Source organism: Urocitellus parryii, chromosome 5 (genome assembly GCF_045843805.1).
Source record: "Urocitellus parryii isolate mUroPar1 chromosome 5, mUroPar1.hap1, whole genome shotgun sequence".
NCBI lineage: Eukaryota > Metazoa > Chordata > Mammalia > Rodentia > Sciuridae > Urocitellus > Urocitellus parryii.
In genome coordinates, this window is record NC_135535.1 from 62,013,395 (window position 1) to 62,040,851 (window position 27,457).

A 27,457-nucleotide genomic window follows, 5' to 3' on the forward strand; every position below is an offset into this window, starting at 1 on the left:
ACCTCAAAGCACTTTACAGACATTGGTCGGATGGGAGCCTCCTAGCCCTGGGGGCAGGAAGGAGGCAAAGGGCTCAAGACTTGGCCAGGGCAGAGCCTAGACAAGCCCCCAGCTCTCGAGGCCCTCAGGACAGGCCTCCCCTCAGACCTTGGCCCCCATGGTTCCTCTCTTCCCCCAGTCACCATCTGGGCATGAGAGAGAGAGAGAGGATCACAGGGAGTCAGGCAAGAGATGGGGCCAAAGCAGTGCAAGTGTGGGTCAAAAGGATCCCACCCCACCCCTGTCCAAAAAAGGGACCATGCCCTGAAGGAACCCCCTCCCCTTCCTGCACATAGGGCTTTGAAAACCCCCAGCTTTTTATCCTATTCCAGCCCTTCCCAAAGGAGGAGAAGGGGAACCCAGACCTGCCAGCTAAGATCTGGGGTGGGGGACTGAGGGAACCCCCAAAATGTATTGCTTAGAAACTTGGAGGCAAAAAGGATAGGGGAGGGCCCAGGGGGCTGGCATCTCTGACCCTCCCCTTTAGGCCCTGGGAAGCCTCCAGGAAGCTCCCCGCTTCCAGGTAGCCATCCGGCCACGAGGGGAGCCCAGAGGCAGGGGGATGGGCACAGTGACCACTGGGAGCCTGAAGTTCCCCAGTCTTGCTGCTGGGAAATTAAAGTGCGCCCCAGAGAGTGTCAGATGGGGAGGGGCCCTTCCCCCAACCCCACAATCTCTGGCGTTTGGCCTTCTGGTGGGTGGTCTCTTCCATGACCTCCATGCTCCCTGGGAGCAGATGGGGGAGCCAGTCCCGATGGATGGTGCTAATGACATCAAACACTTCAGACTCGGTGAGGACCTGGGGAAAGAGGGAGAAGCTTCAATGCTCTGGTCTTTGCCTTCATCTCCAGCCCAACCTGCTCCTCCAGGTCCTGCCAGATCCCCACTGGTCCCAAGTACAGTTGTACAAAAATGCCCTTCAGAAGCGAGCCAGCCGAGGGTATGAGCTGGGCTGAGATGGAAGTGGGGTTTACCTGACCTCACCAAGCCTGTACCCCGGTGGGTGCGCTGTCCCTAACCCTCACAAAGCCTGGTGCGGGTGCCACCCTGCACAGTTCTGCCCTTCCTTCCTGCAGGGACTGTGGGACCAAAGAGGGTGGAAGTATTTCCCATCTCCTACCCCTTTGCCCTGTGCCTTCACCTCCTCCACTTTATTGCCTGAAATGAGGACAGGAGAACCAAGAGGCCGTGTTGGTGTGACTCCCAGCCTCCATCACCGGCTCACCTGGGCCAGCCGGGGCTAGTCCAGATTCCCATTCTGGTTGTGTTCGTCTTCTGCAGGGGAGGACGGGGTCTCTTCTTCACAGGGGGACAGCTCATCAATGGACATCTGGTTGGTGATGCCTGCAGAGGGGTGCAAAGGAAGCCAAGTTTAGACCAAGAAGTATTTTTTCCCCAAGAAAAAAAGTGTGAAGGAGAAAATTTTAAAAAAAAATAGGGAATTCTCACCCACTGCTCTGCCTTCCAGCCGAGCTCCCCTCTACCCATCATCCTTGGAAGATCCTCTCTAGCCTTGCCAAAACCCACAACTCCCACCCCGCAAGGAAGAGCCAGAGCCACCCAGTCACCCAGATCTACAGAGGCACACATCCATTCTAGAACAACCCAGGCCACTCAGCTAGTCAACCTTTCCTGTGACCTAACTTTAGTCTAATTGGCTCCTTTCCCAACTCCAGGGGGTCAGAGTTGCCCCAGGGCTTAGGAAAGCCTAGGCCTGCTGTTGCTCCCTCGGCCACCACACAGGCTCACCCCCCACATGCAAGGCCACCCACCACTCGCTGCCCGTTCCTTCCACTTCTGTTTGTTCTCCTGAATGTACTTGGTCCAGGTGGCACGGAAGCTGACCACGTCGGGGTTGGGGTCTCCCACCTCCACGTCTAGAGAAGGCTGGCGCCACTGGAAGCTGGGAACAGGACCCCACCCCAGATCCGGAAGTTAGAACAAGCCACTCCAGTGGCACCTTCACGGCCCTCAGAGCGGAATGGAGGAGACCAATGGCCCAGAGGAGGCCTAGGGATCCAGGTCCTCTTTCCCTCTACTAGGCCTGCTGCAAGTCCCTGTCCCTCACCCCCCAGTGTCACCCCTCCCTCTCCACGCCTTCTCTTTGGAAACAAAGATTACTGGGAAAGCAGTAAAGACCAAAAAGGAAGAAACAAAAATGTGGCGAGGTGCAGGGTACGGTCCCAGGCCCTAGTTCCATCGTCCACCCCGTGGCAAGAGGCAGACGGGCTCCAAGCTTGGAGTAGGCTCCTCCCCATGGCCCTGCCATGGCTGGACCTCATCCCCAGGAATTAGTCCTCCACACATCCTCCCCGGGAACCAGGAGACCCGCTTACTCCAGCCCCCCTCACCTGGGCTGGTTTTTAGACTTGGAGTCATCATCCACCAGGGGCTGGACACTCTTCTCTGCCACATCGGTCAGCACAGAGAACGTGGGCTCCACAATGAAGTCAATGAAACCTGCAGGCAGGACAACAGAGGTGTCCTACCTGGAGGGCGGGGCAGAGGACACAGCTGACACGGCCATGACCCCCAGCTGTAGGTGGAACAAAGTGGGGAGGTAAGGAGGTAAGGGGGGGAGGGGCTGGAACCTTCCCAGCGGGGACAGACTTTGGGATGATGTCTTTGTGAGCCCAGAGAACTACTCCTGCCATTGTCCCCCCTCCCTCCCCCCCCATGGCGGAGCCCCATGCTGGAGCGCAGAAGCAGCCCTGCCTCTGCAGGAGGAGTGGTTCGGGGGTATTTAGGGACTTGAAGAAATCTTGGCCCAGGCCCACGCAGCACCCTTGACCCTTGCTGATGCACCCGCTTCCTGCAGCAAGGCACTCACCAATCTGAGACTGCGCCACCAGAGTGGACGTGCGATCGCAGAGTGGTGAAAAGGGCAGGCCCAGCTCTGCCTCCTTGTCTCCCTGCGGGGACAGGACAGGTGGGGAAGCTTGGAGAGAGCGCCTCAGCCCCACCAGACTGGTGTGCAGCTGGGACGGCAGGGGCTTTGGGAGAACAGGGAGTTTCTGTGCCTGGGACCTGGGAGTGACTGATGTGCAAGGGAACGGAACTACGGCAACCACCGTGAAGCTGTGAGGATGGAGGAGTTTATACCCCAGGTTCAGGATGAGGTCAGCAGCAGAAGGTGGCTGAACCATCTGGAGCAGGAGTAGGGAACTTGCAGAGTGAAAGCCACGAGAAAGCCCCCATGGGCAGAGGGTAGCCAAAGATGCCACTCTACCTGGCGAAAGAATTCTTCCATGAGGGCTTTGGTCCAGCGGCTGTGGACTGACCACTGCTTGGTAGGATGGCTGATGTCAGCAGCATGGAGCAGAAGAGACAGGGCCTTGGACTTGTCGATCCTGGGTGGGGCAGGTGTCAAGGAAAGGGAAACTGATCTTTTAGGGAAAGGAAACCTGGGCCATTGCCAATCCCATGCCCTCTCCCGGACCCATTCAAACATATCCTTTCACATAACTCTGAACACCTTCTGAGCTGCACACACACACACACACACACACACACACCTATATGCGTACAGGTAGCAGCACAGGTTGGGAGTGGGAAGCCAGGCTCCTAGAATCTAAGGGCCTGGGTTTGAATCCCCCAAACCCACAGCACACTAGCTGTGTGCCAAGGAGCCAGTTACTTAAAATTTCCATATTTCATTTTCTTCCATTCTAAAATGAAAATAACTCTATCACATGTTGAGTTGTTCTAAGAATTAAATGACATACAACAAATAAGTAGGGAAAAGAGTGTCTGGCACATAATAAATGCTCAGTTGATGTTATTTATAGTGATAATCATTATTATTATAGTACCCCCAACAATGACCCGCCGTGACACTGTACACTCTCCCACACAGAGAGTACACAGAGATAGGCACACACGTTCAGGGCACACACAAACATATTCTGTTCTCTTTTACATTTAGATACGCCCCACTTCTAAGCAGCACTAGATGTAATTTTAGCATTTGGTTTGTCCTGTTTGGGGTTTTTTTGGTTTTTTTTTCTTAACCTCACACGACTCTCCCAATGGCCCTATTAGAGCAGGAGCTAGTGGCAAGCGGATGTGGTGAGAAGTGTATCATTTTTGCCATTTCAACAATGAGGACGCTGGATCCGTAAGAGTTGAGCGAGTTTCCCAACACTGTGGAGGAAGCCCATCCTCGGGCTACTGGGGAGACCCATCTTGGACTCCAGGCCAAGTGCCCTCCAGCAGGTCAGGTGACCAGCTGCCCACAAACCCAGGGCCATGGTCAGACATGCCACACGCACTCTCACACAGGGATACACTCAGGAAGAAGGCTGGAGCCCGCAGAGTCTCCACACCCAGCTAAAGACCCAGCACACCAACTTCCCGGCACACACCCCATTCACACGCCCCTCCCTCTGGCCTGGCACCAGCCGCTCCCCAGCCCAGGCCACCTCTCCAGCTGCTGCAAGGCTGTCTTCATGGTCTTCACTTGCTGAAAATGGCAGGACATGTCTGTGGCCAACACCATCTCAATGACCAGGGCCCGCAGCTCTCTGCATGGAGAGAAAAAGACAGGTGATGGGCCCTCCCAGTCCTGCCACTCAGGAAGTCCCACAGGTGGGAGAAGACGTCTGGGCTGAGGGGTCTCTGAGGAGGCCTAGGGCTGGCTTCTGCTCACACAAACTCATCCTTGGTGAGGTTGATGAAAATGTTCATCTCGTCGTCCTGCATCAGGCGGAAGACAGAGCTGATGTGGTGATTCTCCAGCACAGAGCGGTCATTGTATAGGATGGCGCATTCCGACCTGCAAAGAGCCAGGGTCGTCCTGTCTGGTCGTCGCTGAGGGGGGCCCTGGCAGCCTCCCCTCCCCCACCCGGCCCCTCACTTGGTCTGGATGTGGAAACTGTTGGTGGTGCCCGTGTGCTCATAGTCGTGAATGGCTGCGGCGAAGACGATGGCCAAGACCTCGATCTCCGACAGGCAGTGCTGGGGGAAAGAGTCAGCATGAGGGACGCGCCCCACTAGGTCGTCTTCCAGTCTTCACGGCCAGCTCCCGGCATGGCCAAGGACCCTCCTTCACCCCAGCCTGCGAGAGTCCTAAGGCACTGTCCCCAGCACTGCCTGTGAAATTCTGATATCCCTGGGAATTCCCTAGAGTGAGCTCATCCAATTTGACTCTGTAAAGGCTTTGGGATGCCAAAGAGGGAAGAAGCAGAAAGGGGGAAATGGAGCTGGAGGATGACCTAGACTCCCAACGCTGACACGGTGACCCTGAGCCACGGGAAAGTGCTCTCCGGGCACCTACCACCATCCCAGTGCGGAGCAGGAAGCAGTGCACCGTCTGGGTGACGTCGGCCGCATGGATCTGGTTGTGGTAAGGGTTCTTGTATTTCCCATAGCCTGTCTCCAAGGCCTCCAGGAAACTCATCAAAAACACAGTGGGGATCTATGGTAGGAGGGAGAACATGGAGAAATATCAGGATCTGCAGGAATGGCAGCCACGAGCAAGTCAGTGTGACCTAGGGAGAGAACAGGGGCGACAGCCAGCTGAACCTGGGCTCACATCCTAGCTCTATCGCCTGCTGGCTGTGTGACCTTGGGCAAGTCACGACCTTGGGCAAGTCACTGTGCCTCCCTGTGCCTTGGATACTTAACTGCAGAACGAAGATAATACCACCTACCTGGAATTTAATGAGATAAGTACAAGGCACTTAGAACGTGCTCTCTAAAGAGTAGCTATAATTATTGTTATTTCCCTGGAGATTTGTAAGAAAAAGAAAGAAAGCTTCCCTCCTATCTTCCAACCATACAGCCCCATCCCCAAACCCAGGACCACAGGAAAAGGCTCAGAAGCAGGGGAAAGAAGATGACAGAGAGAGGACCCACCCATCCGGCAGATGTGGGTCACCCTCTGCTCAGAGAAGCCTTTCCTGAACCCCTCCCTAGTACACTCACTGCCATCCACCCAACAGTCCCACAGCACACACATCCACATGTCTAGCCCTGTCTCTATATATGCCCTGGGTGTCTCTGCCTCCTTCAAAAGGCTCAAGGCTCCCAGAGGGCGGAGCTGATGTCTTCACCTGTCCTAGGCTGGGAAGGGACCAAGGTTCTGCACTTTGGGAAGCTTCTATAGAGATGAGCTCTAAAGTGCAGAGACAGAAGACATGCCACTAGTCAGACCCCGCATCCCCCTCCCCTACCCCTGGAGGGCTGTGCCCCAAATTCAGGGAATTTTAAAGGACTGTTGCCATGACAACTGCCCTTGCTTTTGCGTTGCCATGACATCCCTGGAGGGAAGGGAAGGGAAAGAGAGGAGCAAGGAGGGGCTGGGTGCCCAGAAAGAGAATGCGGAGCTCAAGACAGAGGCTGTGCCCAGCAAACAAAAAGCCTGTGTGTGCCACACCCCACACACTCACACTCACACACACACACACTCACACACACTGACTGCCTCGAGCTCGCAGATGAGGTGGGCCAAACCCAGCCTGGTGTCCCTTCCAGGTAGAGAGGCGGAGTTGGGGGAAGCTGGTGGCTGACGTATGTCTGTGACCAGTGCAGAGCTGGGAAAAGGACCCTGCTGTTCTCTGTCACAGGGACAGGGACAGCAGGACTGGAGGGAAGATCATGAAGCCACAGGACAGGCGGCAGGAAAGTGCTGAAGAACATCTCAGCTGAGCACCACGGGAAAGTTTGGAAACTGTCTTGGGAATTGTTGGGAGGAGAGGACGGGAGAGTCAAGAAGAGGCTCACAGGGACGCGAGGACTGTGGTCTGTTACAGTGAGCGGGGCGAGGATGGCCACAGGGGCCTTCCAGAGCCCAGCTGGGAGGGGACCCTCCGCCTGGACTCCCTGGACTGCGCCTCTCTACGGCGCTGTCTGGGAACACTGGCCTCCCCTCTGCCTCTAACCTCCACTGTGTACCCAGGAGCTACCAGGAACCCCCACGGCAACTCTTCAACCCTCACCCCCACTTCTAATGTGGTTTTTCGATGTGGAAGTGCTGCCTCCTGGTCTTTGCTCCTCCCCAGTGCAGGACCTGGAGACCCCTCCTGCCCACACACCCCACCAGCCCTGTCAAGAGCTGGTCCCCTCCACAAAAGCCCTCGCTGCAGAGGCCGAAGCTGGGGGGCAAGGGAAGGAAGGGGTAACCAAATGTGTCCCTCTCCCTGCCCAGGAAAAAAAGAAGACTCTAGTCCCAAAGGACACCGGCTGACAGCATCTGCACTCTAGGCCCCCAGAGTCACAGACAGGAGCTGAAAGGGGAGTGAGCACCGCCCAGATTTGCGGAGAAGGGAGCAAAAATCCCAGGCCAGACAGGTACAGACCTGAAATCCCCCTAGGGTGAAATCCCCCTAGGGAAGCAATCAGGAAGGTCAGAGGCTGGGACTACAGCCAAGGCCAGCAAGGGAGGCTGCCCTGGCACTGAGACTGAATGAGGGAGCCTGTGGAATCTCCTCCTGAGACTCTTTCAGAACAGGAATGAGAGGAGTGGAGAATCCTGCCTGGAGACTGAGGCAGAATGCTGGCCAACCTTGAAGCGACTGATGAGGTTATGTCGAGTCAGCAACTCAAACACAATGGTCCTCAGGGCATGGTCATCTGCTGCCCGGTTCAAGGAAAAGACATCAAAGCACCAGAGGTCCAGGTTCTGTGGAGAAACAATGAACTAGGCAGAGAAGCTCCCTTTGGGGAGTTTCCTTGCAGCAACAAAGCTTGAAGTTAGGCTTCAAGGAGGACTTCACCAAGATTACAAAGAACTGGGAAGCAGGAAAACAAAGAGGTGGTAAAAGGGACCTCTTTCTTCCCTTATATCTCTCAGTATGGAAGAGGGGGAAAAGGCAAGCATTTGCCTCTGGGGTAGGCAAAAGTTGTCTTGAGGACTATGGAAACATATAAAAGGGGAGGTAAAAATCACATCATAAAGAGAATCCGGAAGTCCCATGGCTATTCCAATCCCTAACCTTCTCTCTCACCTTGAGACAGTTGTGGACTGCAGTGGAGTAGGTGGGACCCACGGAGGTGTATGTTCTCCGGAACATCCTAAGAGAGAACAGTGAAAAGACAGAACAGGGAGAAACTGCTATAAGTCCAGGCAGTAGGGACCTGGCCAGGTGGAGCCCTGGGGACGAGCCACGAGCATGTGGGGTCTCAGGGCTGGTGGGCTCATAAAAGACCAGGACAGTGGGGAAAGGGGGGCAGAGCTAGAGGCAAAGGGAGGCTGGGTGTGGGCAAACCTCACCGCTCCACGAAGATCCCGGCCTGCACAGCATGCACGATGCTCCGGAACTTGGGCTTCTCCTCTGCTCGGCGACCTTTGGCTCGGGTCTGCTGGGTGAAAGTGGAAGCCAGCCAGTCCCGCACCTCGGAAGGCACAGCATCGGACCGCAGCTCCTGCAGCTCATCTTCTGTGTCCAAGATTTGCCTGCAGCCCAGAGGGGAGTCACAGAGGAGAGACAGCAGGTGCTGCCACAGCTATAGACCCTGCACCCAGCCACACACCACGCTTAGTAACATGCCAGCTCACTCTGTCTCTGCCCACCCGTTCCTTTCTTTTGCTACATCTTTTTATTTCGGTCTCGCTGTCTGGCATCCCCAGCAGGGAAACGGCTCACTATGTGAGGTAGTAAGCGTCCCGACCACGGGAGTATCCAAGCAGGCCGTGGAATGCCATCTGCCAAGGGATGCCACAGACAGAGCAGCACAGCCCAAAGAAACAAACTGCAGGCTGCGTAGATGAAGTTTTTAATTTTCTAGTAGCTGCATTAACAGGGTAAAAAGAAAACGGTGAAATTTGTTTTAGTGAAAAATTGGATTTGAGCTAATACCTTTAAAATAATATCACTTCAATGTGAATCCATAGGAAATGTATGAAGGACGTGTTTTACAAGCTTTCTTCCAAGACTCTGAAAACCAGCATGTAACTTACATGTGGATCTCAATCATCCCTGCAGCATTTCAAGAGCTCAAGCGCCACACAGAATCAGCGGCTCCTATGCGGGCAGCACAGGTCTAGAGAAGTACTCCGCACTGGGAAGTTTAAGGTTGGATGAACTCTCCTCTTTCTCTCTCTGCCCCATAAATGCCAGGCAAGTGCTCTACTACTGAGTTACACCCTGAGCCCCCTCTTGGTTATCTTTGCCTCTATCTCTGCATCCATCTCTTCCTCTGGCTCTTCATCTCTCTCAAGAGTGCTTTCTATTTGCCTCCCCTTCTTGGACTCTGTCTTTGCTCTGCTTTTTTTTTTTTTTTTTTTTTTTTTTGGTACCAGGGATTGAACCCAGGGGCACTTAACCACTGAGCCACATCCCCAGCCCTTTTTTTATATTTTATTTAGAGACATGGTCTCGCTGAGTTTCTTAGGGTCTCACTAAGTTTGTGAGGCTGGCTTTGAACTCTCAGTCCTCCTGCCTCAGCCTCCCCAGCCGCTGGGATTTCAGGTGTGCGCCACCGCCTGGCCTTTTTCCTACTTTGTTACTCCCTGTCTCTGAAACACGTGTGCCTAGCTGCTAGCGCAGGTCTCGCTCACCGAGTCTCATCGATATAGACGGCCTCCAGCAGAGAAGCTGTGTACTCCAGGTTCTTCTTCAGCTCCTCGATGTTTACCTCCCCGTTCTCCAACTGCTTTACCATGTAGCGTAACCTGCAAGAGGGTATGGGGACAATTATCCTGCTCAGGCATTGCTACCTTGTCATGAAACTCTTTAATAGGACAGCTTTTATTGAAAGCTTCAGTCTTCTACAAGTTGTTAATAATCCTATCATCAATGATAACAGCAGCTAATTTTTTCTTCTGGGGCTATGGCTACTGCCTGAAGTAGGTTTATTCCAAAAGTTTCATGCCAGGCTCTCCTGACTCTACCATTCCCATCCACCATCTGATCTCTGTTCCCTGCAAACTCTTCTTTAAACTGCCGGGGTCCCGCAGAATTAGCCAGGAACAAGCCTCTGGGGTGATGTTTTGGGGATGATTTGTGTCATCATTTGAATAACCTATAATAAGATTTGTCACCCGGGAGAAAGGTCTGAGGATCCACAGCAACCAAAACAGCCCCCAGAATTCTTTCATTGTCTCTTGGTCAAGGCAGGAAGGGGGGAACATGTCCACAGCCCCTCTGTCCCTGGCAGGGACGGCAAAGGCACAGAACAAAGACCAATCTGAATGCTTTCGCCTGGTCTCACTCCACGCAGGCAGAGCTAATGGATTATGATTCCAGAATCCATCAACCAGGACAAGGCTGGGTTAACCCCTGCCTCCCCGGTGGTGCATCAGCTCTGGCAGTTCCTGTCCCCATCCACTCCCTGCCTGTGACCAGTCTAAGCTTCATCCAGGGCAAAAGTGGTGAGTTGAGCCAGGGATCTCACATCCTGGATGCTTTCCCTAAAGGGACAATCACATTTTGCACTTAGGAGTTCTGGGGGTCAGTGATTAACTGAGGGGCTTCTTAGAAGTCTGGCAAGTCCAGCCCAGGCTGTCACAAAGCAAATGAAGCTCTCTGATTCTAGATGGTGATTTTTAAAAAGTGACTAAACACTCTTTCCTCCCTCTTCTCCAAAACCCGCCCTGCCCCACCAAAAGCCCACACCAGGGTAAGATCACAGCCCTTACAATTCCCCACTGAGAGGGGGCTTCAGAAACCCAAGGTCACCCATGAGTCAGGGAAAGAGAATGAGTCAGGGACCAGAGGCTGAAATTAGCATCAGTTCCCAGGGATGCCGCGGGAGGGCTGAACAATGGCATTCCTGAACAGAAGCAGCTCTAGAATCCTGGGGTCTCCGCAGCTCTGGAATAGGGGTGCCCAAAATAGCCGGCACCAGCAAGTATTACAGGCCAGCTCTCACCTCAGGGCCTGGCAGTCCTGGCCATCCTGGCTGGCCTAAGAGCAAAGGGGACAGAAGGAAAGGCAGCAAACGGGGAGGATGAAGGAGCCGGAGGGTGCTGCTGTGGCTGCCGGCCTGCGGACCGTTTCCATGTGGGGACAGCCGGGTGTCTAATAAGAGGGAGGGCGGCTTTAGCAAGGCTCAGCCCCAGCTCAGCTTCATCAGGAGGAATGGACAGAGAGGCTAGATAGACCTCACCAAGGCTTTCCCAGGCAAATGAGCCAGAAAGGAGCCACAGGGCCTTGTATCTTCAAAACACACCAGGGATCACAGAACAAAGAGGTACCCTGAGGACCCAGGCATAATCCAGGGCTTCCCTCTCCTGGTCAGTCCCGGTGGCCAGGGACCCTGGAATCTGGGGACATACTCTCCAGAATGAAAGAAAGCCCTCTTCTCTGGGCTATGGTTCCATCTATCCCCCAGATTCCCTCTACCTTAATCTTGTAGGTCCCTCGGCTTTCAACAATCAAAAATTCTGTCCCCAGGGGTCAAGGCCCACCACCAAAGTTCTCCCAGTTTCTTTCTCAATCCACCTCTGGAAACACACCTCCCAGCGCAGGCTCCCAAGTGAACAGCCACGCCCACGGGTGCTCATTTGCGTGTATTTGCATAATCACTAACAATGCTGCCAGCTCTACATTTTAAAAGGAGGTTTCTCCTACATTATCTCATTTTATCCTCACAATGGGCCTATGAGGGAGGGAGGAGGGAAGGAATTGCTAGCCCTGTTTTCAATGCAAAACCCTGGGCTCAGGAGGCTGTTTTGGCCCAGGGCAGCCAAGCAGCTAGCTGGAGGCTGGAACCCCAGGTTCAAAGCTGTCACTTCCTGCTGTGAGCCCTTGGGCAAGTCTCTAACTCTTAATCAGTATTTATTTAAACGTGGCCTAAAGACTCCCGGTGGAATCGCCTTGGGGACGTGTTAAAACTTAGATTCTAGACCTCACTGTGCACCTGATGAACCAGGATGTGAGGGGATCATCCAGGGATATGCATTCCTAACTAATACTCCAGATGATTCCAATATACTCTAGAGTTCAAGAACTTTCTTTAGGGCATCAATTTCCTCATCTGTAAAATGGTAAAAATGATAATGAAGCAGCCTCATAAGGCTATTAAGAGGATTAAACAAAATAATATATGTAAAAGACCTGGCACATGCAAAGGTCTCCATAAATCTGATTTGAATAGAAATTAAGTGACCAGCATCATACTGGCCCTGTGAGGCTCCCCTCCCACTCCCTTCAAACCCACAAAGAACTTGCCTGCTCTCCCCCAAGTCCAGTAGAGAAGAGAGAGTTGAGTTTGGATGGAGGTAGATAATTAGGAAGCCCCCTAACAGAAGACACAGATGATGATAATGACTATGATCTCTCCTTTATGATTAAAAGACTCATTTGTTTCTCTCAAGCACCTTATGAAGGCCACACAATTAATCAATCTCAGGTTGGCAAGGCCTCCAACTCACACTTAAAGACCTGCCTCTGTCCCCACACAATGAAGGGCAAAGCAAGTCAATTATGTACTTAGCTTGGACAGATGTGGAGAGCATTTCACCACAACTTCTCCAGCCTCAGCCAGTTGACCTTAAGTGTTCTTGCAGGTGGGACAATGGGAGGTGAGTCTCTGGATGACACTGACAGTGACTGATTTCTCTTGGTTGCCATACTCAAAGCATATAATATGTGCTTAGTGACAGCTCAACAAATAAATATCAGGGGAAGGGGACAGATTAATCAGATGTGAGGCCATCTCCCAGAGCTCACCATGGAAATCCCTGAGCCACCGTTTCTGAAACTCTAATGGGAAGCCTGTCGAGAAGAATGAAACTGCTCCCCAAGTTCCTCCTTCCCTCGCCTCTAGATCCCATCCAGGAGCTCACGTACAGCTTCTGTTGAAATCTGAATCAAACAAGATCCAGACACAAGAAGGAAGGAGGTAGGGAGGGAAGGAAAATTAAAGAATAAATTTGACAAGGGAGGAGTCCAAGAAGAGATCTGCACTCAGGCAGCTGAAAAGATCCAGGTGTTGACTGCACCCTTCTGAAGTCTCACACATACACATACACACACACACACACACACACACACACACACACACACACACATAAGCGTTCCGGTCAGGAGGGCTTCACTTAACCAAAATCCTTCAGAGTTAGGATCTTCCTAAACCTACCCAAAGCCCTCACCTCACTATCCTGCAGGAAGTCCTTCTTCCCACCCACATCAGTTTTAATTCAACCCTCTGGTTCAGGCCTCAGAGAATCTGGCAGGGACTGGTCCCCTTCTCTGTAGAACAAGATACTCAGCACTGTCCAGTTCTCATTCGGCAACAACGAAAACAGAAAGCTTCCCACCTCCATCCCTACCCCTGATTCCCAACCACCATTTTTTTTTTCCTTTACCTTCAGTCCCTGCATGACGCAAAAAGCCTCAGATCCTCACCCCTGGAAGCCCAGCCTCTCCCAGCTCTAGGCAGCCAGCTGGAAGAGAAGACTCCTGGCAGTAAAAACCCCAACACCTCAGAAAAGCCCAGCTTCCCCAGCCCCCACCAGCTCATTTCTTTGGATCACCACAAGGCTGATGTTCTGGGGATTTCCAACGCCCTCTGCCACTACTTCCAGCACCCACCATTCTGAAAAGATCACCCACTGTGAGTAGGGAGCTTAGGTCAAGTCAGCCTCCAGCCAGAGGATTGGGAGTCAGAGGAAGAATTCTGTTTCCAGTTTGGGTTCTTAAGACAAAAGGAAGAAACTTCAAGGGGATGTGAGGTCCCCAGGCCGCTGAGGATCAGGAAAGAGAGAAAGAGGAAGAAACCCTGCTAAGTCACCTGCCATAGCCAGGAGGCAGTGATAAGAAAGGAAAGAGATGGAAATGGGAGGAGACTAAGGGGAAGGCAGGTAGATGGAGTAAAAGGTGGAGAAGTTGGTGCACACAGACACACAACTCATATGGGGACTCTCAGGTCTTGGTCCCTCCCCTACAAACAGCTTGTTCTTTCCTCCTCCCATCCCCTCCCCTCTCATCCCCAGTACCTACCTGAGGATGGGACCCTGGAGATGGCTCCTCTGAACAGGTACAGGGTTTGCCATGGAATCGAAATTTCCTACTTTAGTGTATCAAAATGCTGACCCCTGGGACCCAGGGCCCCTACGAGGGTACAACTCCCTCTTGAGCCTCCAAGTTCCTCCTTCAGGTGGAACAGAACTCAACGACTGACCAGAAAGCACTTTAGGGGATGGGAGTAGAGGGGGCCCAAGTAGAGGAAGAACTGAGTGAAGAAGCAGAGACTCAGCTTTACAGGAACTGGGTGAGAGGCCGCGGGAAAAGTTTCACATCTGAATCAGACTGAAAACAAGAATCTGTTGTCAGAAGAATCCCAGAAAGGACAGAAATAGCATAGTCCAGCCCCTTGTTCTGAGGAGGTGGGGCTCCTGTTTGGGAAGAAGGGGTTAGCAAGAGGCTTTAGGATACAGGGACAAGGAACTACCCTGAATCTGTCACAAAGAAGTCTAGAGTGGAAGGGGAAGGAGCCCTGAAAAAGCCCCCTAGAGGGGCTAAGCAGATTCAGCTCCCTCTCAGGGTCTTTTTCTGGGACCATTCCACAAAATGAGTTCTAACCCACCTGAAAGAAGAGAAGCAAGACAGGAGAATGAACTTCCCAGAGAGAATTAGAAACTCTAGGGGTGAGGCTTGCTGAAACTTGGAGCCAGGTGATCCTGAGACAAGGTTTCATAGGGAGGGAAGGAATGAAGTGAATGAATGTCAGGAGGTCCTGTTCATAAAAACCAAGAGACTGGGCAAATAAACACTCCCAGCCCCAATTTTCTCATCTGTAAAATGGAGATAATGGGAAAGTGGTGAATTTTAACTGAGAGAGATCAACCCAGCGCAAAGGTAGAGAAGTAATGAGATGGCCCAGGAGGGACCAAAAGAGTCACCCAGAAGAAGCCTGGAGACCAAAACCCTCTCCTTCCACCTCTACACTTCGCTCTCACTCGGGCAGAGAAGGAAAGAACCGGCCTCTGCAGCGCGGAGTGGACGTGCGCACACAGCCCCAGCCGCCTCCCGATTGGCTGTGAGATGACATCACCAATACAAGAACACTGGAGCCGCGATTGGTCAGCTGAGGGGTTGGGCGGGGCTAAGAAGGAGAAGGCGTGGGTGAAGAGGAAGGCTTGCAGTGAAGAGTTCCTGGCACCTACAGTGTCCTTAATCTGGGATCTAAGGCTGGGAGTGGTGTGGAAACGAGCAAGCGGGCTCTTGCAGATGAGCATGGCGGGAGAAAGGGAAAAGGGAAGGAACAAGCCAAGAGCTTGGATTTTATGACAGGAAGTCTTCTCCCTCGTCCCTAGCAAAAGCAGAAAGAAATTAAAATAACTTGTCACTATGCCAAAGTCTTGAAGGATTATAAATACATGAAGTTTGGAGTGGAAGTGGACTTCAACAGCAACAAGAGCCATGGAGGTCAAAGACCTCCTGTGGGTTTTTTTTTTTTTTTAAGAGAGAGTGAGGGGGAGAGAGAGAGAGAGAATTTTAATATTTATTTCTTATTTATTTATTTATTTATTTATTTATTTATTTATTTATTTATTAGCAGACACAACATCTTTGTTGTATGTGGTGCTGAGGACCGAACCAGGCCGCACGCATGCCAGGCGAGAGCGCTACCGCTTGAGCCACATCCCCAGCCCCCTGTGGTTTTCTTAATGAACTCCTGATGGCCATGTGAAGAGGGCTTCTGCAGATTGTGGAAGAAAGTAAACCTACTCTGTCCATCTTGTTCTCTCTGGGCCCCATCACCTCCACCCTCCCCACACCCACCACAAGCTGATGGGTTTCCAGAGAAAAAGGACTGGACTCAGTGTCAGAGACACAGAACTGTCACTCAGGTTATGAGGGACAAGTTATTTGGCCTATTCCCTGGACATGCTTGATTGGAGAGATGGCCATGGGGATTGGGGCAGGTGGGAGTCAGTTACACTCAGCCTGAAACACCAGCCACCTCCAAGTCAAGCCAGCTCCTCTCTCTCCCAGGTGGCCTCACTCCAGGGCCTGCTATATACTAACTTCAATCCTCCTTTTGAAAGGTGGGATTTCTTAGACTAGGCAGCAACTTACCAAGACACTGTTTCTAAATAAAATATTTTTTAAAGGGCTGGGGGCGCTGGGGATGTGGCTCAAAGCGGTAGTGCGCTTGCCTGACATGCGCGGTGCACTGGGTTCGATCCTCAGCACCACATAAAAATAAAATAAAGACGTTGTGTCCACTAAAAAAATAAATAAATATTTTTTTTAAAAAAGGGCTGGGGATGTGGCTCAGTGGTTAGTTAAGTCCCTCTGGCTTCAATCCCTAGTACCAAAAAGAAAAAAAAAAAGGCTTTGGCAAGAATATCCTGCCCATTCTTCTGCTCTCTTGCTCAATAATACCTAAGTTGGTTGGACAAATGACTGCTCACCACCTCTCTCTCTCTCTCTCTCTCTCTCTCTCTCTCACACACACACACACACACACACACATACATACACACTGCACATGCTATGTCACACATTCTAGAATATTATTATTTATTGCTCCTAATAAGAAAGAGTTTTGGTCAACCACTACCTCTTCCTTGAGAAAATAATTCCACATGCCCACACTCTACCTCTATCTGAGCTAAGGAGACTGTCACTCAGCTGGGAGGAGGTACAAAGATGTGAGGATGCCAGCAAAGGGTCTAGTATCCATTTTTCCTTTAGTCCATAAATTTAGGTTAAAAACGAAAAGGAGGGGCTGGGGTTGTAGCTCGGTGGTAGAGCACTTGCCTCACACACATGAGGCCCTGGGTTTGATCCTCAGCACCACATAAAAATAAATGAGTAAAAATAAAGATATTGTGTCCATCTACAACTAAAAGAAAAATACATTAAAAAAAAAACCAAAAAGGGGCCCAACCATAATGCCTCTCTCCCCTGCCCACACCCAGCTTCCCCACCCATGCTGAGGAACAGGAATTGGGAGAGGGAACAAAGGATGGGAAACTGTCTCCCATCACAGAAGGGAGTGGGTAAGGGCCTGGGGTGTTCTGGTGAAGGGACTAACTTGCTCATCTCAAGGGTCTAGAATCTCAGAAATTGAAAGAAATCATCTAAATTCAATAAGAAGAGGACATGAGTTAAAGTCAGGAGAATTTGCCTGGACTTTCTCACTATATGTGACCTGGGCAAGTCACTCTGAGCTCTAACTTTCTTGCCTATAGCAGGTAAATAAAATGTACTTCACAGAATTCTCACAAAGACCCTATGAGATATTGTATGAGAACACTTTGGGAACTATAAAGTGATACATGAATGCAAAGGATTATTATTTAATATAATCCTTTATTTAGTCCAGCAAATATTTATCAAGAGTCCTCCATAAACAAAGTTCCATGTGTCCACCCTTGTACCTAGGACCCAACTTTCCATCTGGGCCCCAAGTGGTAGCTGGGTTACTGGTGGAAAAGTTCTAGTCACCTTGCCACGGGCACTCTAGATATCCGGGGCTTCTCTCTAGCTTTGTGTTCCACAGAAGCCAGGGAAGCTGTGGAAGCAGAAGCCAGGGATTTCGCTGAGCATGGAGCTCCAGAGCTAAGAGCAACCAGCCCTCTACGTCGCTCAAGCATTCCCATCCCTCCCCAGGCTTCCCATTGCTATAGGAGCAGCCCCAATTCTGGCAGCTGGCTGGGCAGAGTGGCGGGGGTGGCTCCAGAGATAAAAATAGCCCCCCTGGTGGCAGAGCTGGGGTGCCATCCTGGGAGGCAGCAGGCCTCAGGTTGACATGGCAGCAGTGGTGAGAGATCTCTAGGCATGGGAGGGGGAAGGGACGGGGAAGGGATTGGGCAGGGCTGGGGAAAGACTGGAAGATAAGTTGGGGAAGCACAGAAGCCAGGCAGTGGAGAGAGGTGAGATGGAGGGGCAGGAGGTACTAAGAAAGCAGGGAGGGAAGGAAAGATCTGAAGGTGCTTCAGGAGAGAGTAGGGGAGGTAAGAGGGGGAAGTCTGCTCCACCCTCGGTGTCTGAAGGCAGCTCCCCCTCTGCCTTCTACCCAGAAGCTGTTTCTAACAGGTGTTCCTAGCAACAGCCAGCACAGCTCCGATCACATGAGGAAGGGAATAATCTAAACAGTTGGAGCCTTAGCCAGGACTAATAATAACCCAGGTGTCCTAGCTCCCAGCCCAGTACACAAAGGAGTCACCTCTCCCTCGGGCTTCAGCCCTTGAGAGAAGGCAGCGGCCTTGGGAGGAATGGGCAAGAATGTCAGAGGAAGGCAGATGGGAGAGGAGCTCCCAGGAGGCAGTCCGGAAGAATCTTCCCCTGGCTCACTTGTCCACCTCTCTCCCTCCCTATGCTATTTAATTCTCATTAACCACTTCCACATGGACCACCCCACCAGCCCTCCAAACCACATCCCAACAGATGTTTCCAGCAGATGCCCTGCTTCCAGGGAGCCTAACAGATGCTGAAGGTGGCCTGGGAAGGAAAAGAGAATTGGAAGCTTGGCAAGGGATGGCTGCAGGTGTGATGGGACACTAGATTGTGCACCACCAGGAGTTCAGTCTGGTCCCAGCACAGCCCCTCCATCTATCTCTGGCATCTATTTCCTTCTCTGTAACCCTTTAGGACTCTCAGAATTCAGGCCTGGAGTGGAGACACTAGGGACATAGGAAACCTGGACCTTGGTCCCCAGGTTTTTTCTGACTAACTCATTGCTTCTCCTAAATCACAGCTTTAAAGGAGGAGAATAATTTCTTCTTTGTCAGAGAAAGGTCACATTTTGGCCTCCATGAATTTCTCAGGAAGTTCTCCTGAATATCTGTGTATCTCCAATCTATTTTGCTGCAATCAAAACAACAGCTAACTTTGTTGGCATTTCAAAGAGCAGAAGGGGAGAGAATGGGAAGGACAAAGGCTAGTGCGACTGGCTTTTATCTTCTATCTTTCACATTGGGATATCTGAAGCTCCTGCTTATAGAGAGATGGTCAGGGTTTCCAGAGCTTGGCAACAGGGCTGGCATGTGTGCTCATTCAGCCCAGGCCCCAGGAAGTTTCCAAACAAGGTGAGCATGAAGGAGAGAACTAGGGAGAAGGTGCCAAGCTAGATATGCAAGAGCTGATAAACAGGGGAGCAGGAAGCCAAGGAAGAGAAATGAAGGAAGAAACTGCCCTAGTCTCCAGGTCCTGCTGCCAGAGAATCCCAAAGCACCCCCGCCCCAGCAGGCCAAGCTCCCTTCCCAACCTAAAGTGTGCCAATACCAGCTGGCAGCCCAATCATCCCACTGCAGTGCCACTATCATTATTTGCAAATCCGACTTCTCATTGCAACTATGAAATCAACCGACCTAAGAGCCAGGCTCTAGCCAACAACAACCTGAATCACCCCTTCCTAACTCCCAGCCCCCAGCCCCAGGTCTCTCCATGGATACACCCTGGCTTTTTCCCCACCAAGCCTGTCTCTCTCCCCAAACCCCCACACAGCTCCCTCCACACACACCTCTGCCAGGTCTGGGATGCTGAGATAAAATCCTAACCCAACATTTTCTTCTCAGACAGGGATAAGCTCAAGACGCAGCAGGAGCTGGGGGGACAGGAGCAGCTGCAGCACAGGGCGGGGGGATGAGGGCAGAGGGGCAAGAGCACTGACCCTGGGAACAGCCCTGCATTGAGTGGATACAAAGGTTTTCCCCTTTTCCCTGCTCAGGAGCCTTTGCCCTGCAGTTTCCATCTATGCCCCTTCCTGGGATTCTCTCCCAGTTCTCTTGGACCATCTAGCCTTCCTCCCATAGGGGACAATCTCATTATCTAACAAACTCCAGTCTCCCAGTTGTCTCGCCTCTACCTCACCTGCTGCCCTGGTTTTGGCCCTCTTTCTCTGCCTCTGTCCTGAAGAGAGTTGGAAAATAGCTACTCAACTTCCGTACCTGAGAAAATCAGCCCCTTGAGATTCAAAGGCAATTACTTGGCTTCCTCCCCGAGGAGCTGGGAGGATGAGGTCATTAAGAAGGCAGGAGAAAGGCCTGCAGACACAGAAGTTGAAGCTGGACTCCTACGAAGGCTCCAAAGGGTGCCCGCAGCCAGCTCATCCCCTAACATCTGGGTGAGGGGAGGGTGCCCCAGGGATTTTCTGGTTCCTAGCCCAAATAGGGAGGAGTGGCAGAGAGAAGGCAAGAGTGAGAAGATAAATATAAGGGAACAGGAACAGGGAGAGGAAGGGAGACAGGAAAAGAGCAAAGGAACCTAGGAAAGAAATATGGGGCAAAGGAGGGAAGGGACAGAGAAGAGGATGCAGGAAAGAGTCAAAGAAGAAAGGAGAGAGCAGAGGAGTCAAAGACAAATCCTCCATGATTCCTTTATGGGTTCAAAAGACAGGCAAGACTTCTTTCCAGGTTTTGTTTTCCTCTATCCCAGTGGGGAGGCAGGGGAGTGACCAAATAAAAGAGGGAAAACTAGAGACAACCACTCAGTTCAGGGGTTTTAGTAAAATAATGCCCTGGGCAAGAGCAGGTAGAGAAGGATCTGAAAGTGTCCAGGCCTCTCCAACAGAGTCACCTGGGCTTCAGTCTCACTGCATCCCCAACCTCCTTTTCACCCTCCTCTGGGCAAAAGTGAGATAAATGCAACCTCAGAGGTGGAATCTCCTCTCTGTCTTTTTCCAACCTGCCTCCTGGGGCTCCTAGACAAGCAGAGGGATATTTGATTTCTAAAAAAACTCTTAAAGATTCTCTAAAATAGGATGTAGCATACTTGAAGGCATTAAGCCAGGCCTAGGACTTAAGATGAAAGCCATTGAGGAAGAATCCACCCATGTAAGGTCCCCCACACTCACCACGTCTCAGAACTGCAATTTCTCCACCAACTTCTAGTTTGGCCACCGGGACAAGATGACTCTCTTTTCTTTGGATCTCAGTGGCCCACATCCTTCGTGGTATAGTCCTCCTTCATTACCACCCAACCTTCTATTTCCTAAGCTCATATACCTGCCCTCGCCCCTTCCAGGTAAGCATTTGTCAACAAAAGTTTTCCAAATCATGTCTCCAACACAGGAACTTGAACTTCTTAGATAATTCATATTCCTTCCTCTTGAGTCTTTATCTTTCTCCCCTATCCCAGCCAGTAGTCACCTATTCATTCCTATTCCCCCTGCCTCTTCACAAGCTCTCCTATGCTGAAAGCCATTGTCATTTAAAAGTCACTTTCGTATGGATGATATCAGATGAAGAACCGAGACCTCAAGATCACACAGCTAGTGATTACCAGAGCGGGAATATGAACTCAAACTCCAGGATCCTAACATATTCACTGCTCTTTCTCCTATCACCACCCTGCCTCCCTAATTCCCACCTATTCCAACCAGAGGTGTGTGGAATTCTTCCTCTGGTCTGAGTTTGATTTACCCTGTCTCTGCACCTCCCCTTCACCTTACTGCAGGAATTTTCCACCCTCCACTATTCCAGAGATGCCACGCAATTCTCATTCAAATAAAGCAGATGGAGGGAATCAAGATAGGAAACATCTGATGGGCGAGGGGGTATAAAACCAGGGAGAAGAGATTCCCTGTGCCATGGCTGGAAGTGAAGAAGGTAGGACTCATCCAGGAAGGATGCACACACACAAAAAAATCATCCCTCTGAGACCGGAGAGAAATGATGCTCCCTTTTCTCCAGAGGTCCAGGGAAACACAGTTTACCCTGCAATCTTCACAGTAGCGCCACAGTTACATACAGAGAATGAAGGAGAGCAGCATGATTTTCAAAACTGGTAAGAGCCACACAAGACCACTTCGCAGGGCATATACAAAATGAAGACAAAAGGAAGGGTAAATCAATGAAGCCCCAAGTCCAGGCCCTCAGCATCCTTGTTCTGCCCTCTGAATTACCCTAGGATTGTTAAAAAAAAAAAAAAAAAAGTCTTTTTTTTTGGTGAGTGTGTTACAAATACATACACAGGATCACCCATACATATTATCCCATTATCTTATATACACACACACACATAAATCATCCCATTCATACCTAGGGCAATCAATTTCACATACTCAGGTAAGCACATACCTTCCAAACCCATTTACTATCCCACATGCCATTTAGAAACACAAAAACAGAGACGTCATCACGGAGCCCTGATTCCAGCATGCACATCAACTTTTACCCAAACACTTACGTATACATGTCAGACGTTCACAGATTCATCCTGACATATATCGTTCACACAGTCCAAATACCATAGCTTTTGTATCCTATCTGTAATTCCTTCAGTTCCAGGCTGTGTCCTCCCAAACCCCCCTACCTTTTAAGCATCACCCTGTCTCCAAAAAAAAAGAAGAAAAAAGAAAGAAAGAAACAAAGAAAGAAAAAAGAAAGGAAACTCCCTTTCCTCCATTCTATTTCCTACCTCCTGCATGGAGGTACACACAAACCACAGAATCAGAGGCAGAACTGGGCTCCATGGCATATAGATGTATAATCATTAATTCATTTGTTCATTCATTACTTTAAGACTATTTATTGAGTGCTTATCATGCTCAAGGTACCAGAGAAGACTCTGATGAAAAAAGACGAACAAAAATAATCCCCAACTGGGTCCTTGCTCCAATCTCATCTGTAATGACCTTGAACCACAGCATAGGACATTGAACCTAGACCTCAGAGATCTGTGTGTGAATCAATCAGGGAGAGAAAAAAAAAGGGATTATGTCTATTCTGTCCCACAGGAAGGAGGCCATTCTATCTGTAAAAAGTAAAAATCCAATAGAAACTGGAGCAGACAGATGAGAGTGACTCTTGTAGTATCCTGGGAGAGGGAACTCATATCTGTGCCTTTCCTATGTGTATATAATCCCCCCAAAAGAAAAAATTAGGCAGAAACCCAGAGTGATAGAATTTTACCTCTTGGGTAGGGACAGCAAAAGGAGGGTGCCTACCTCATTCGTACCACTGAATGGAGCTGAACCAGATTCCAAGCTCCATGGGAACAAGGTCCATATCCATTTGTCCACCACTGTAACCCAGCATCAAGCATACCACCTGGCCCACAGGAGAGTACCAAATAGTTGTTAGATAAATAAATGAGCTGAGGCAGCAAACCAGTCTCTGCTTATAGTTTTCCTTGAGTCACAAAAGACACAGAAACTCCTTCTACCCCTATTGATCTCTCCCAACACACTCTCCAAAGCCCTCTGGTCTTGAGGACCAATGGACAGTCCAGTCAAATCCTTCATCTTAGGGTTAGAGATGCTGAAAATCCTCCTGCCCAAAACATCATTTCCAGACTTTCTCTCTAGCCTCTCTCATACCTCAGTTTATGAGTCTGCTTAGTTAGGAAAAATTTCCGGCTAGCCAGAGGTAAAATCCCATAGTTAGAGACTTTTTCCAGCTCATATGCTCCATATTCTGAATTTATCTCTTGACAGGGTCCTGGGGTTGAAAACAAAATTCCTGGATATTCTTCCCAACAAGAAATTTTCCTCCACAATTATATTAGAGGGGGTTTTTTAACCAGAGGCAGAAACACCAGACATGGTCCCTCTGAAAGGAATCTAGATATCCTAGATTAGAAATTAAAGTGGGGGGTAGGATGTGTTGAGTAGGGGAATCAAGACATATATAGAGAGAAAGAGATAGATATTTAGATATTCCATCTGTCTTTGTTTCCATTTAGTACCCAGTCCTGAGATAATCATGTCTACTCCCTGTTTCCAGACTACACAACCTTTTCCTCCCTAGCCCATGAGGGAGGGAGGACTGTATTTCCATTTAAGGGTATTCCTCCTTTCTCACCTCTTTAGGAACCACCTGACCCAGAAAGTTAGGGAAATTCTCCTAGCCAGCAAAATCCATAAATCCTTTTATTTCCTTTCATCTGATTTTTCAAAACCTCCCCAATATTCAAACAATGCCAGATCCAGAAAGCCATCAATTTGGAATCTACCTTGATATTAAGCTCCTTCTCTGGGCAGGGGTTGTGGCTCAAAGGTAGTGTGCTAACCTAGCATGCACGAAGCACTAGGTTCGATCCTCAGCACCATGTAAATATAAAATAAAGATACTGTGTCCACCTAAAACTTAAGAATAAATATTAAAAAAAATATCCTTCTCTGCTTTGAGAAAAGGAGACTGAGAATTTACTCCTGTTGATTAATCATGGGGATATGGTACTTTTAAATTAGCACACGTAGCTGGCTAGAATGGAGGCAAGGTGCGTATAGGATGAGCTATTTATGCTGTGGGGAGGACATCCTGATAGACCTAAGGACCAGATTGTTGAAGTGAGTGAACACCAGAATAATCTAATCACTAAGGTTAACGATCCTTGTCCACCATGTAAGGCCATCTCAGCTGGGACATTCTAGAGAGTCAGCTGCCTCCACTCTCCTCTCTCCCCAGGTTTCAATGCCTTCTGTGATCCTCTTCTGTCATCATTGAGCATTTCTCACAATCAAGGCAGAGACAGCAATTTGTTTTCAGGAAAGACTTTTAGTTAGAAAGGTGTGAAAGATGGTAAAACCCTCTCTTCTACAGGGCCCCACTACCTGCAGGCAAGGTGAATATATGGTGAGCCACCAGTGCCATGGGGAAGTCATCCTGAGAAACTGAGTTTCCCCATTTATAGACCCTAAGGCCCCCACTTTGCCATTCAAATACTTTCTTACCTGCCCCTCTCTTCAGCTTCCTTACCGTTAGCAAAGCATCATTTTCTATCAAAAATCACCTACTGCTCCTCCCAACAAAAATCAATTCAGTCCAGTTTTCCATTTCTTCATCCCAGAACTCATTCCAAGGCTGCACTTCATAGAGCCTGGCAAATTGCATTGGCCAGAGGCAGCAAAGGAGGGGAACCGAGGAGCACATTTGAAGTCCAAGCTCTGTTGCCCACCGTGCCTCAGTTCTCCCTAAGGCCTCTCTAAGCAGTGAGAGTATAAATCAGACCCACCTGCCCAATATAAAAGCATCATCTTGTCACCACAGGCGAAGTATCTGAAGAACACAACCATACGCATCCATCCATCCCCTTCCTCCATTTCTCACTTTATCAGAACCCAGAAATAGCAAGCTTCAGTGTTCACTACTAAGGTGACTGGGGAAAATGGGGTTCAAAGGTTATGTTTACTATTTCATCACCAAGTATCCATCCTCTCCTATCTAGCCTCCTTCCTGGTGGCTGTAGGGAGTCATCTCAGTGAAAGGGGCATCCTCCCTTGTTCTCTGATTAAGAATCAACAGACTGCGGAGATTATTACCCCATAGCAACTGATGGGGAAGTAAATATGGTGCCTGGCCTGTCTCTGACCCAATCCTCTCCTCCTCTGAGGAGCAAGAAGAAAAGTTCCTTTCCTCCCTGAGACTGGTGTGTGGGACACCTGAGTCCTTCCTTTCCCCATTTATTCTTCCCCACAAGCCCTGATCCTGCAACAATAAAAAATGATGCCAAAATGTGCTTGGAGATCCCGGAAGATCCTATATAAACAAAAAGGCTTTGATTAAGCCAATTACCTGGCTCCTGTCACTCATTCTTTCTTCACTGCCACCCCCTCCTCCAGCTCCCAGGTGGGGGCTCCACCCCCTCCTCCAGATTCCAGGTGGGTCATTAATATGCAGAGTGAGTTTCCAGGCCCCAAGAAAAATGAGCAACCTAAGTATGGGGCACCCTCACCCCCACTCCTGTGGGATGCAGAGGGTAGAAACTACCAATCCCAACCAACCTATATATGACCCACAGGTTGACACAAGTATCCCCATGCACTACATCTGCAGCTGTGTGTAATCACTACAACACAGCTCTGTGACCCACGGACACTTGTGCACACGCATGTGATGTGTCTCACATCTGCACAACCCTGCACATGGATACGTGTGAGTCAGCCTGGCACCTCCTGAATGCTGCCCGTTTGCAGCCCTGCCACACCGCACATACTGTGCCGCCTCTTCGCGCTGCGTGTGTCACCCGGGGGGTCCACAGGCACTGGTATATCGTTAGCTTTGTAACTCCCAAACCTGCTCCAACCAACCGGCTTGCTCCGCACATGCCTGGCACATGTGGCCTGGACACGCGTGTCAGGGCCGTGTTTCCTCGCACCTGCCAATATGTGTGCCCAAGAGAATTTATCAGCCGGGCTCCAGGTTCCCCTCCCCGCCCCCCGCACACACACTCCAAGCTCCTACGGCCCCTTCCCCCCTGTTTCCCGACCAGGGACTCACAGAGATCGAAGCTTAATCCACATCTTCTTGCTGGGGGCTGACTTCAGCTCCAGGGGTGACGGGCAATCCGACTCCAGCATCTCTGGAGGGCTGCGGGGGGACAGCTCCATGCTCAGCCACTGTCTAGAGAACAGAGGGAGGAGATCGCACCTCGGCTCAGCTTCAGCCCCTAGCCGAGAGACCCTCGCTCCCTACCCCAGGCCCTTCCCACCTGCGGCTGGCGTGGTCCAGCCAGGCCGGTGTCTCTAGGCTCAGCCCGAGCTGGCAGAGCTGCAGTTCCTGCGGCTGCTGCTCTCCCGCTGCCCTGCCGAGCTCTGGGCTCCCAGTCCGAGCTCTCCGCGCCGCCGCTGCCGCTACCGCCGCCGCCGCCGCCGCCGCCGCGCTGCCAGAGCCGCCTCCTCTCCTCTCTCCTCCTCCGCCGGCCGGGTCCCCCCTCCCTCTGCTCCCCTCCCTTCTCGGCCTGCCCGCGCGCCCGTCTCTCACTCCGCGCAGCCACTCCTCCCCCTCCCAAAGGAACGATTGGAAACCGGGGGCACACACAGAAGTGCCCAAGGGCGAGCGCGCGCGCACTGGCACCCGGCACCAGTGGCTGCGGCGTGTGCCCTGAGCGGGTGAATGTGAGTGCGTGTTTACAGAGTGCAGCGCAGGCGGCGGGCAGGACGGTGTGGGTGATGGTGTGGGTTCCCTCTGTGTTTGTTTGGAGTTTCTGTGTGTGTGCATATGTGGTTTCGTGTATCCACGAGTGCCCAACTGCCTGTGTGTCCCATGTGAGAGGGACTGGTAGAGGAGAAGCCCATATCTCCCCCACTGGGGTACCGGGACAAGGGTTGAGCAAGTTACCTACCATCAGAATCCAGAAAGACCAGACCCCAACCGTGCTTCTGTCTTTGAAGGGAAAAGTTCAAGGTCCACTCTGAGCTGTGGACAAGGTCCACACCTCCACTGGCCTCCCTCAGCTTGGTCTCCCTGACCTGTCTCTCCATTGCTGTGGCCTGCCCCCTAAGGTGTCTCTAGCCATCCTGCCTGACCGGTGGAAATTTCTCCAAGTTTAAAGCTCTCCAGAGTAGGCAGCCCCATATCTTGCCTGACTACATAATAACGGCACACTGCCGGGGAAATTACTCCTGAGAGCTTGCCTCAACCCAGGCTGCAGCGTTCCAGCTCATTTCCTCTTATTCTGTCTTCAGAAAGAAATCTAAGGGCTAAAGGCCCAGCACAAATCAGACTAGCTGCTTAACAAGTTTTTGTGGAATCAGGGAATGGAATTTGAACTCAAGATCCTGTGACTGGGCTAAACCTCTTCCATCCAACTGAGTACTACCTGGGATTCCTGCAGAAACCACCTCTCTTTCTTAG

The 27,457-nt window shown here is 50.9% G+C and overlaps 1 protein-coding gene across 1 annotated transcript; it reads right to left on the reverse strand.

The window, feature by feature from the left end:
- Positions 1-521: 521 nt before the first annotated feature.
- Positions 522-26,211, reverse strand: Pde1b (phosphodiesterase 1B). Its single transcript, XM_026398829.2, has 15 exons — positions 26,102-26,211; positions 9,539-9,652; positions 8,252-8,434; positions 7,986-8,052; positions 7,544-7,660; positions 5,315-5,455; positions 4,895-4,995; positions 4,688-4,813; positions 4,461-4,562; positions 3,269-3,389; positions 2,870-2,951; positions 2,391-2,499; positions 1,812-1,942; positions 1,265-1,383; positions 522-838 (listed from the first exon to the last, which is right to left on the reverse strand). Exons 1-14 carry the CDS (start codon positions 26,209-26,211, stop codon positions 1,280-1,282), a joined length of 1,608 nt encoding a protein of 535 aa, XP_026254614.1. The 3' UTR covers positions 522-838; positions 1,265-1,279.
- Positions 26,212-27,457: the final 1,246 nt, after the last annotated feature.

Excerpts from the sequence above, each read along its gene's own strand:
- Pde1b (XM_026398829.2), bottom strand. The coding sequence starts at position 26,211 with ATGGAGCTGTCCCCCCGCAGCCCTCCAGAGATGCTGGAGTCGGATTGC. Across the intron at positions 9,653-26,101 it reads TGGATTAAGCTTCGATCTCT|GTTACGCTACATGGTAAAGC; the intron begins GTGAGTCCCTGG and ends ACCCTCTTGCAG. Across the intron at positions 4,814-4,894 it reads AGTTTCCACATCCAGACCAA|GTCGGAATGCGCCATCCTAT; the intron begins GTGAGGGGCCGG and ends GGCTCTTTGCAG.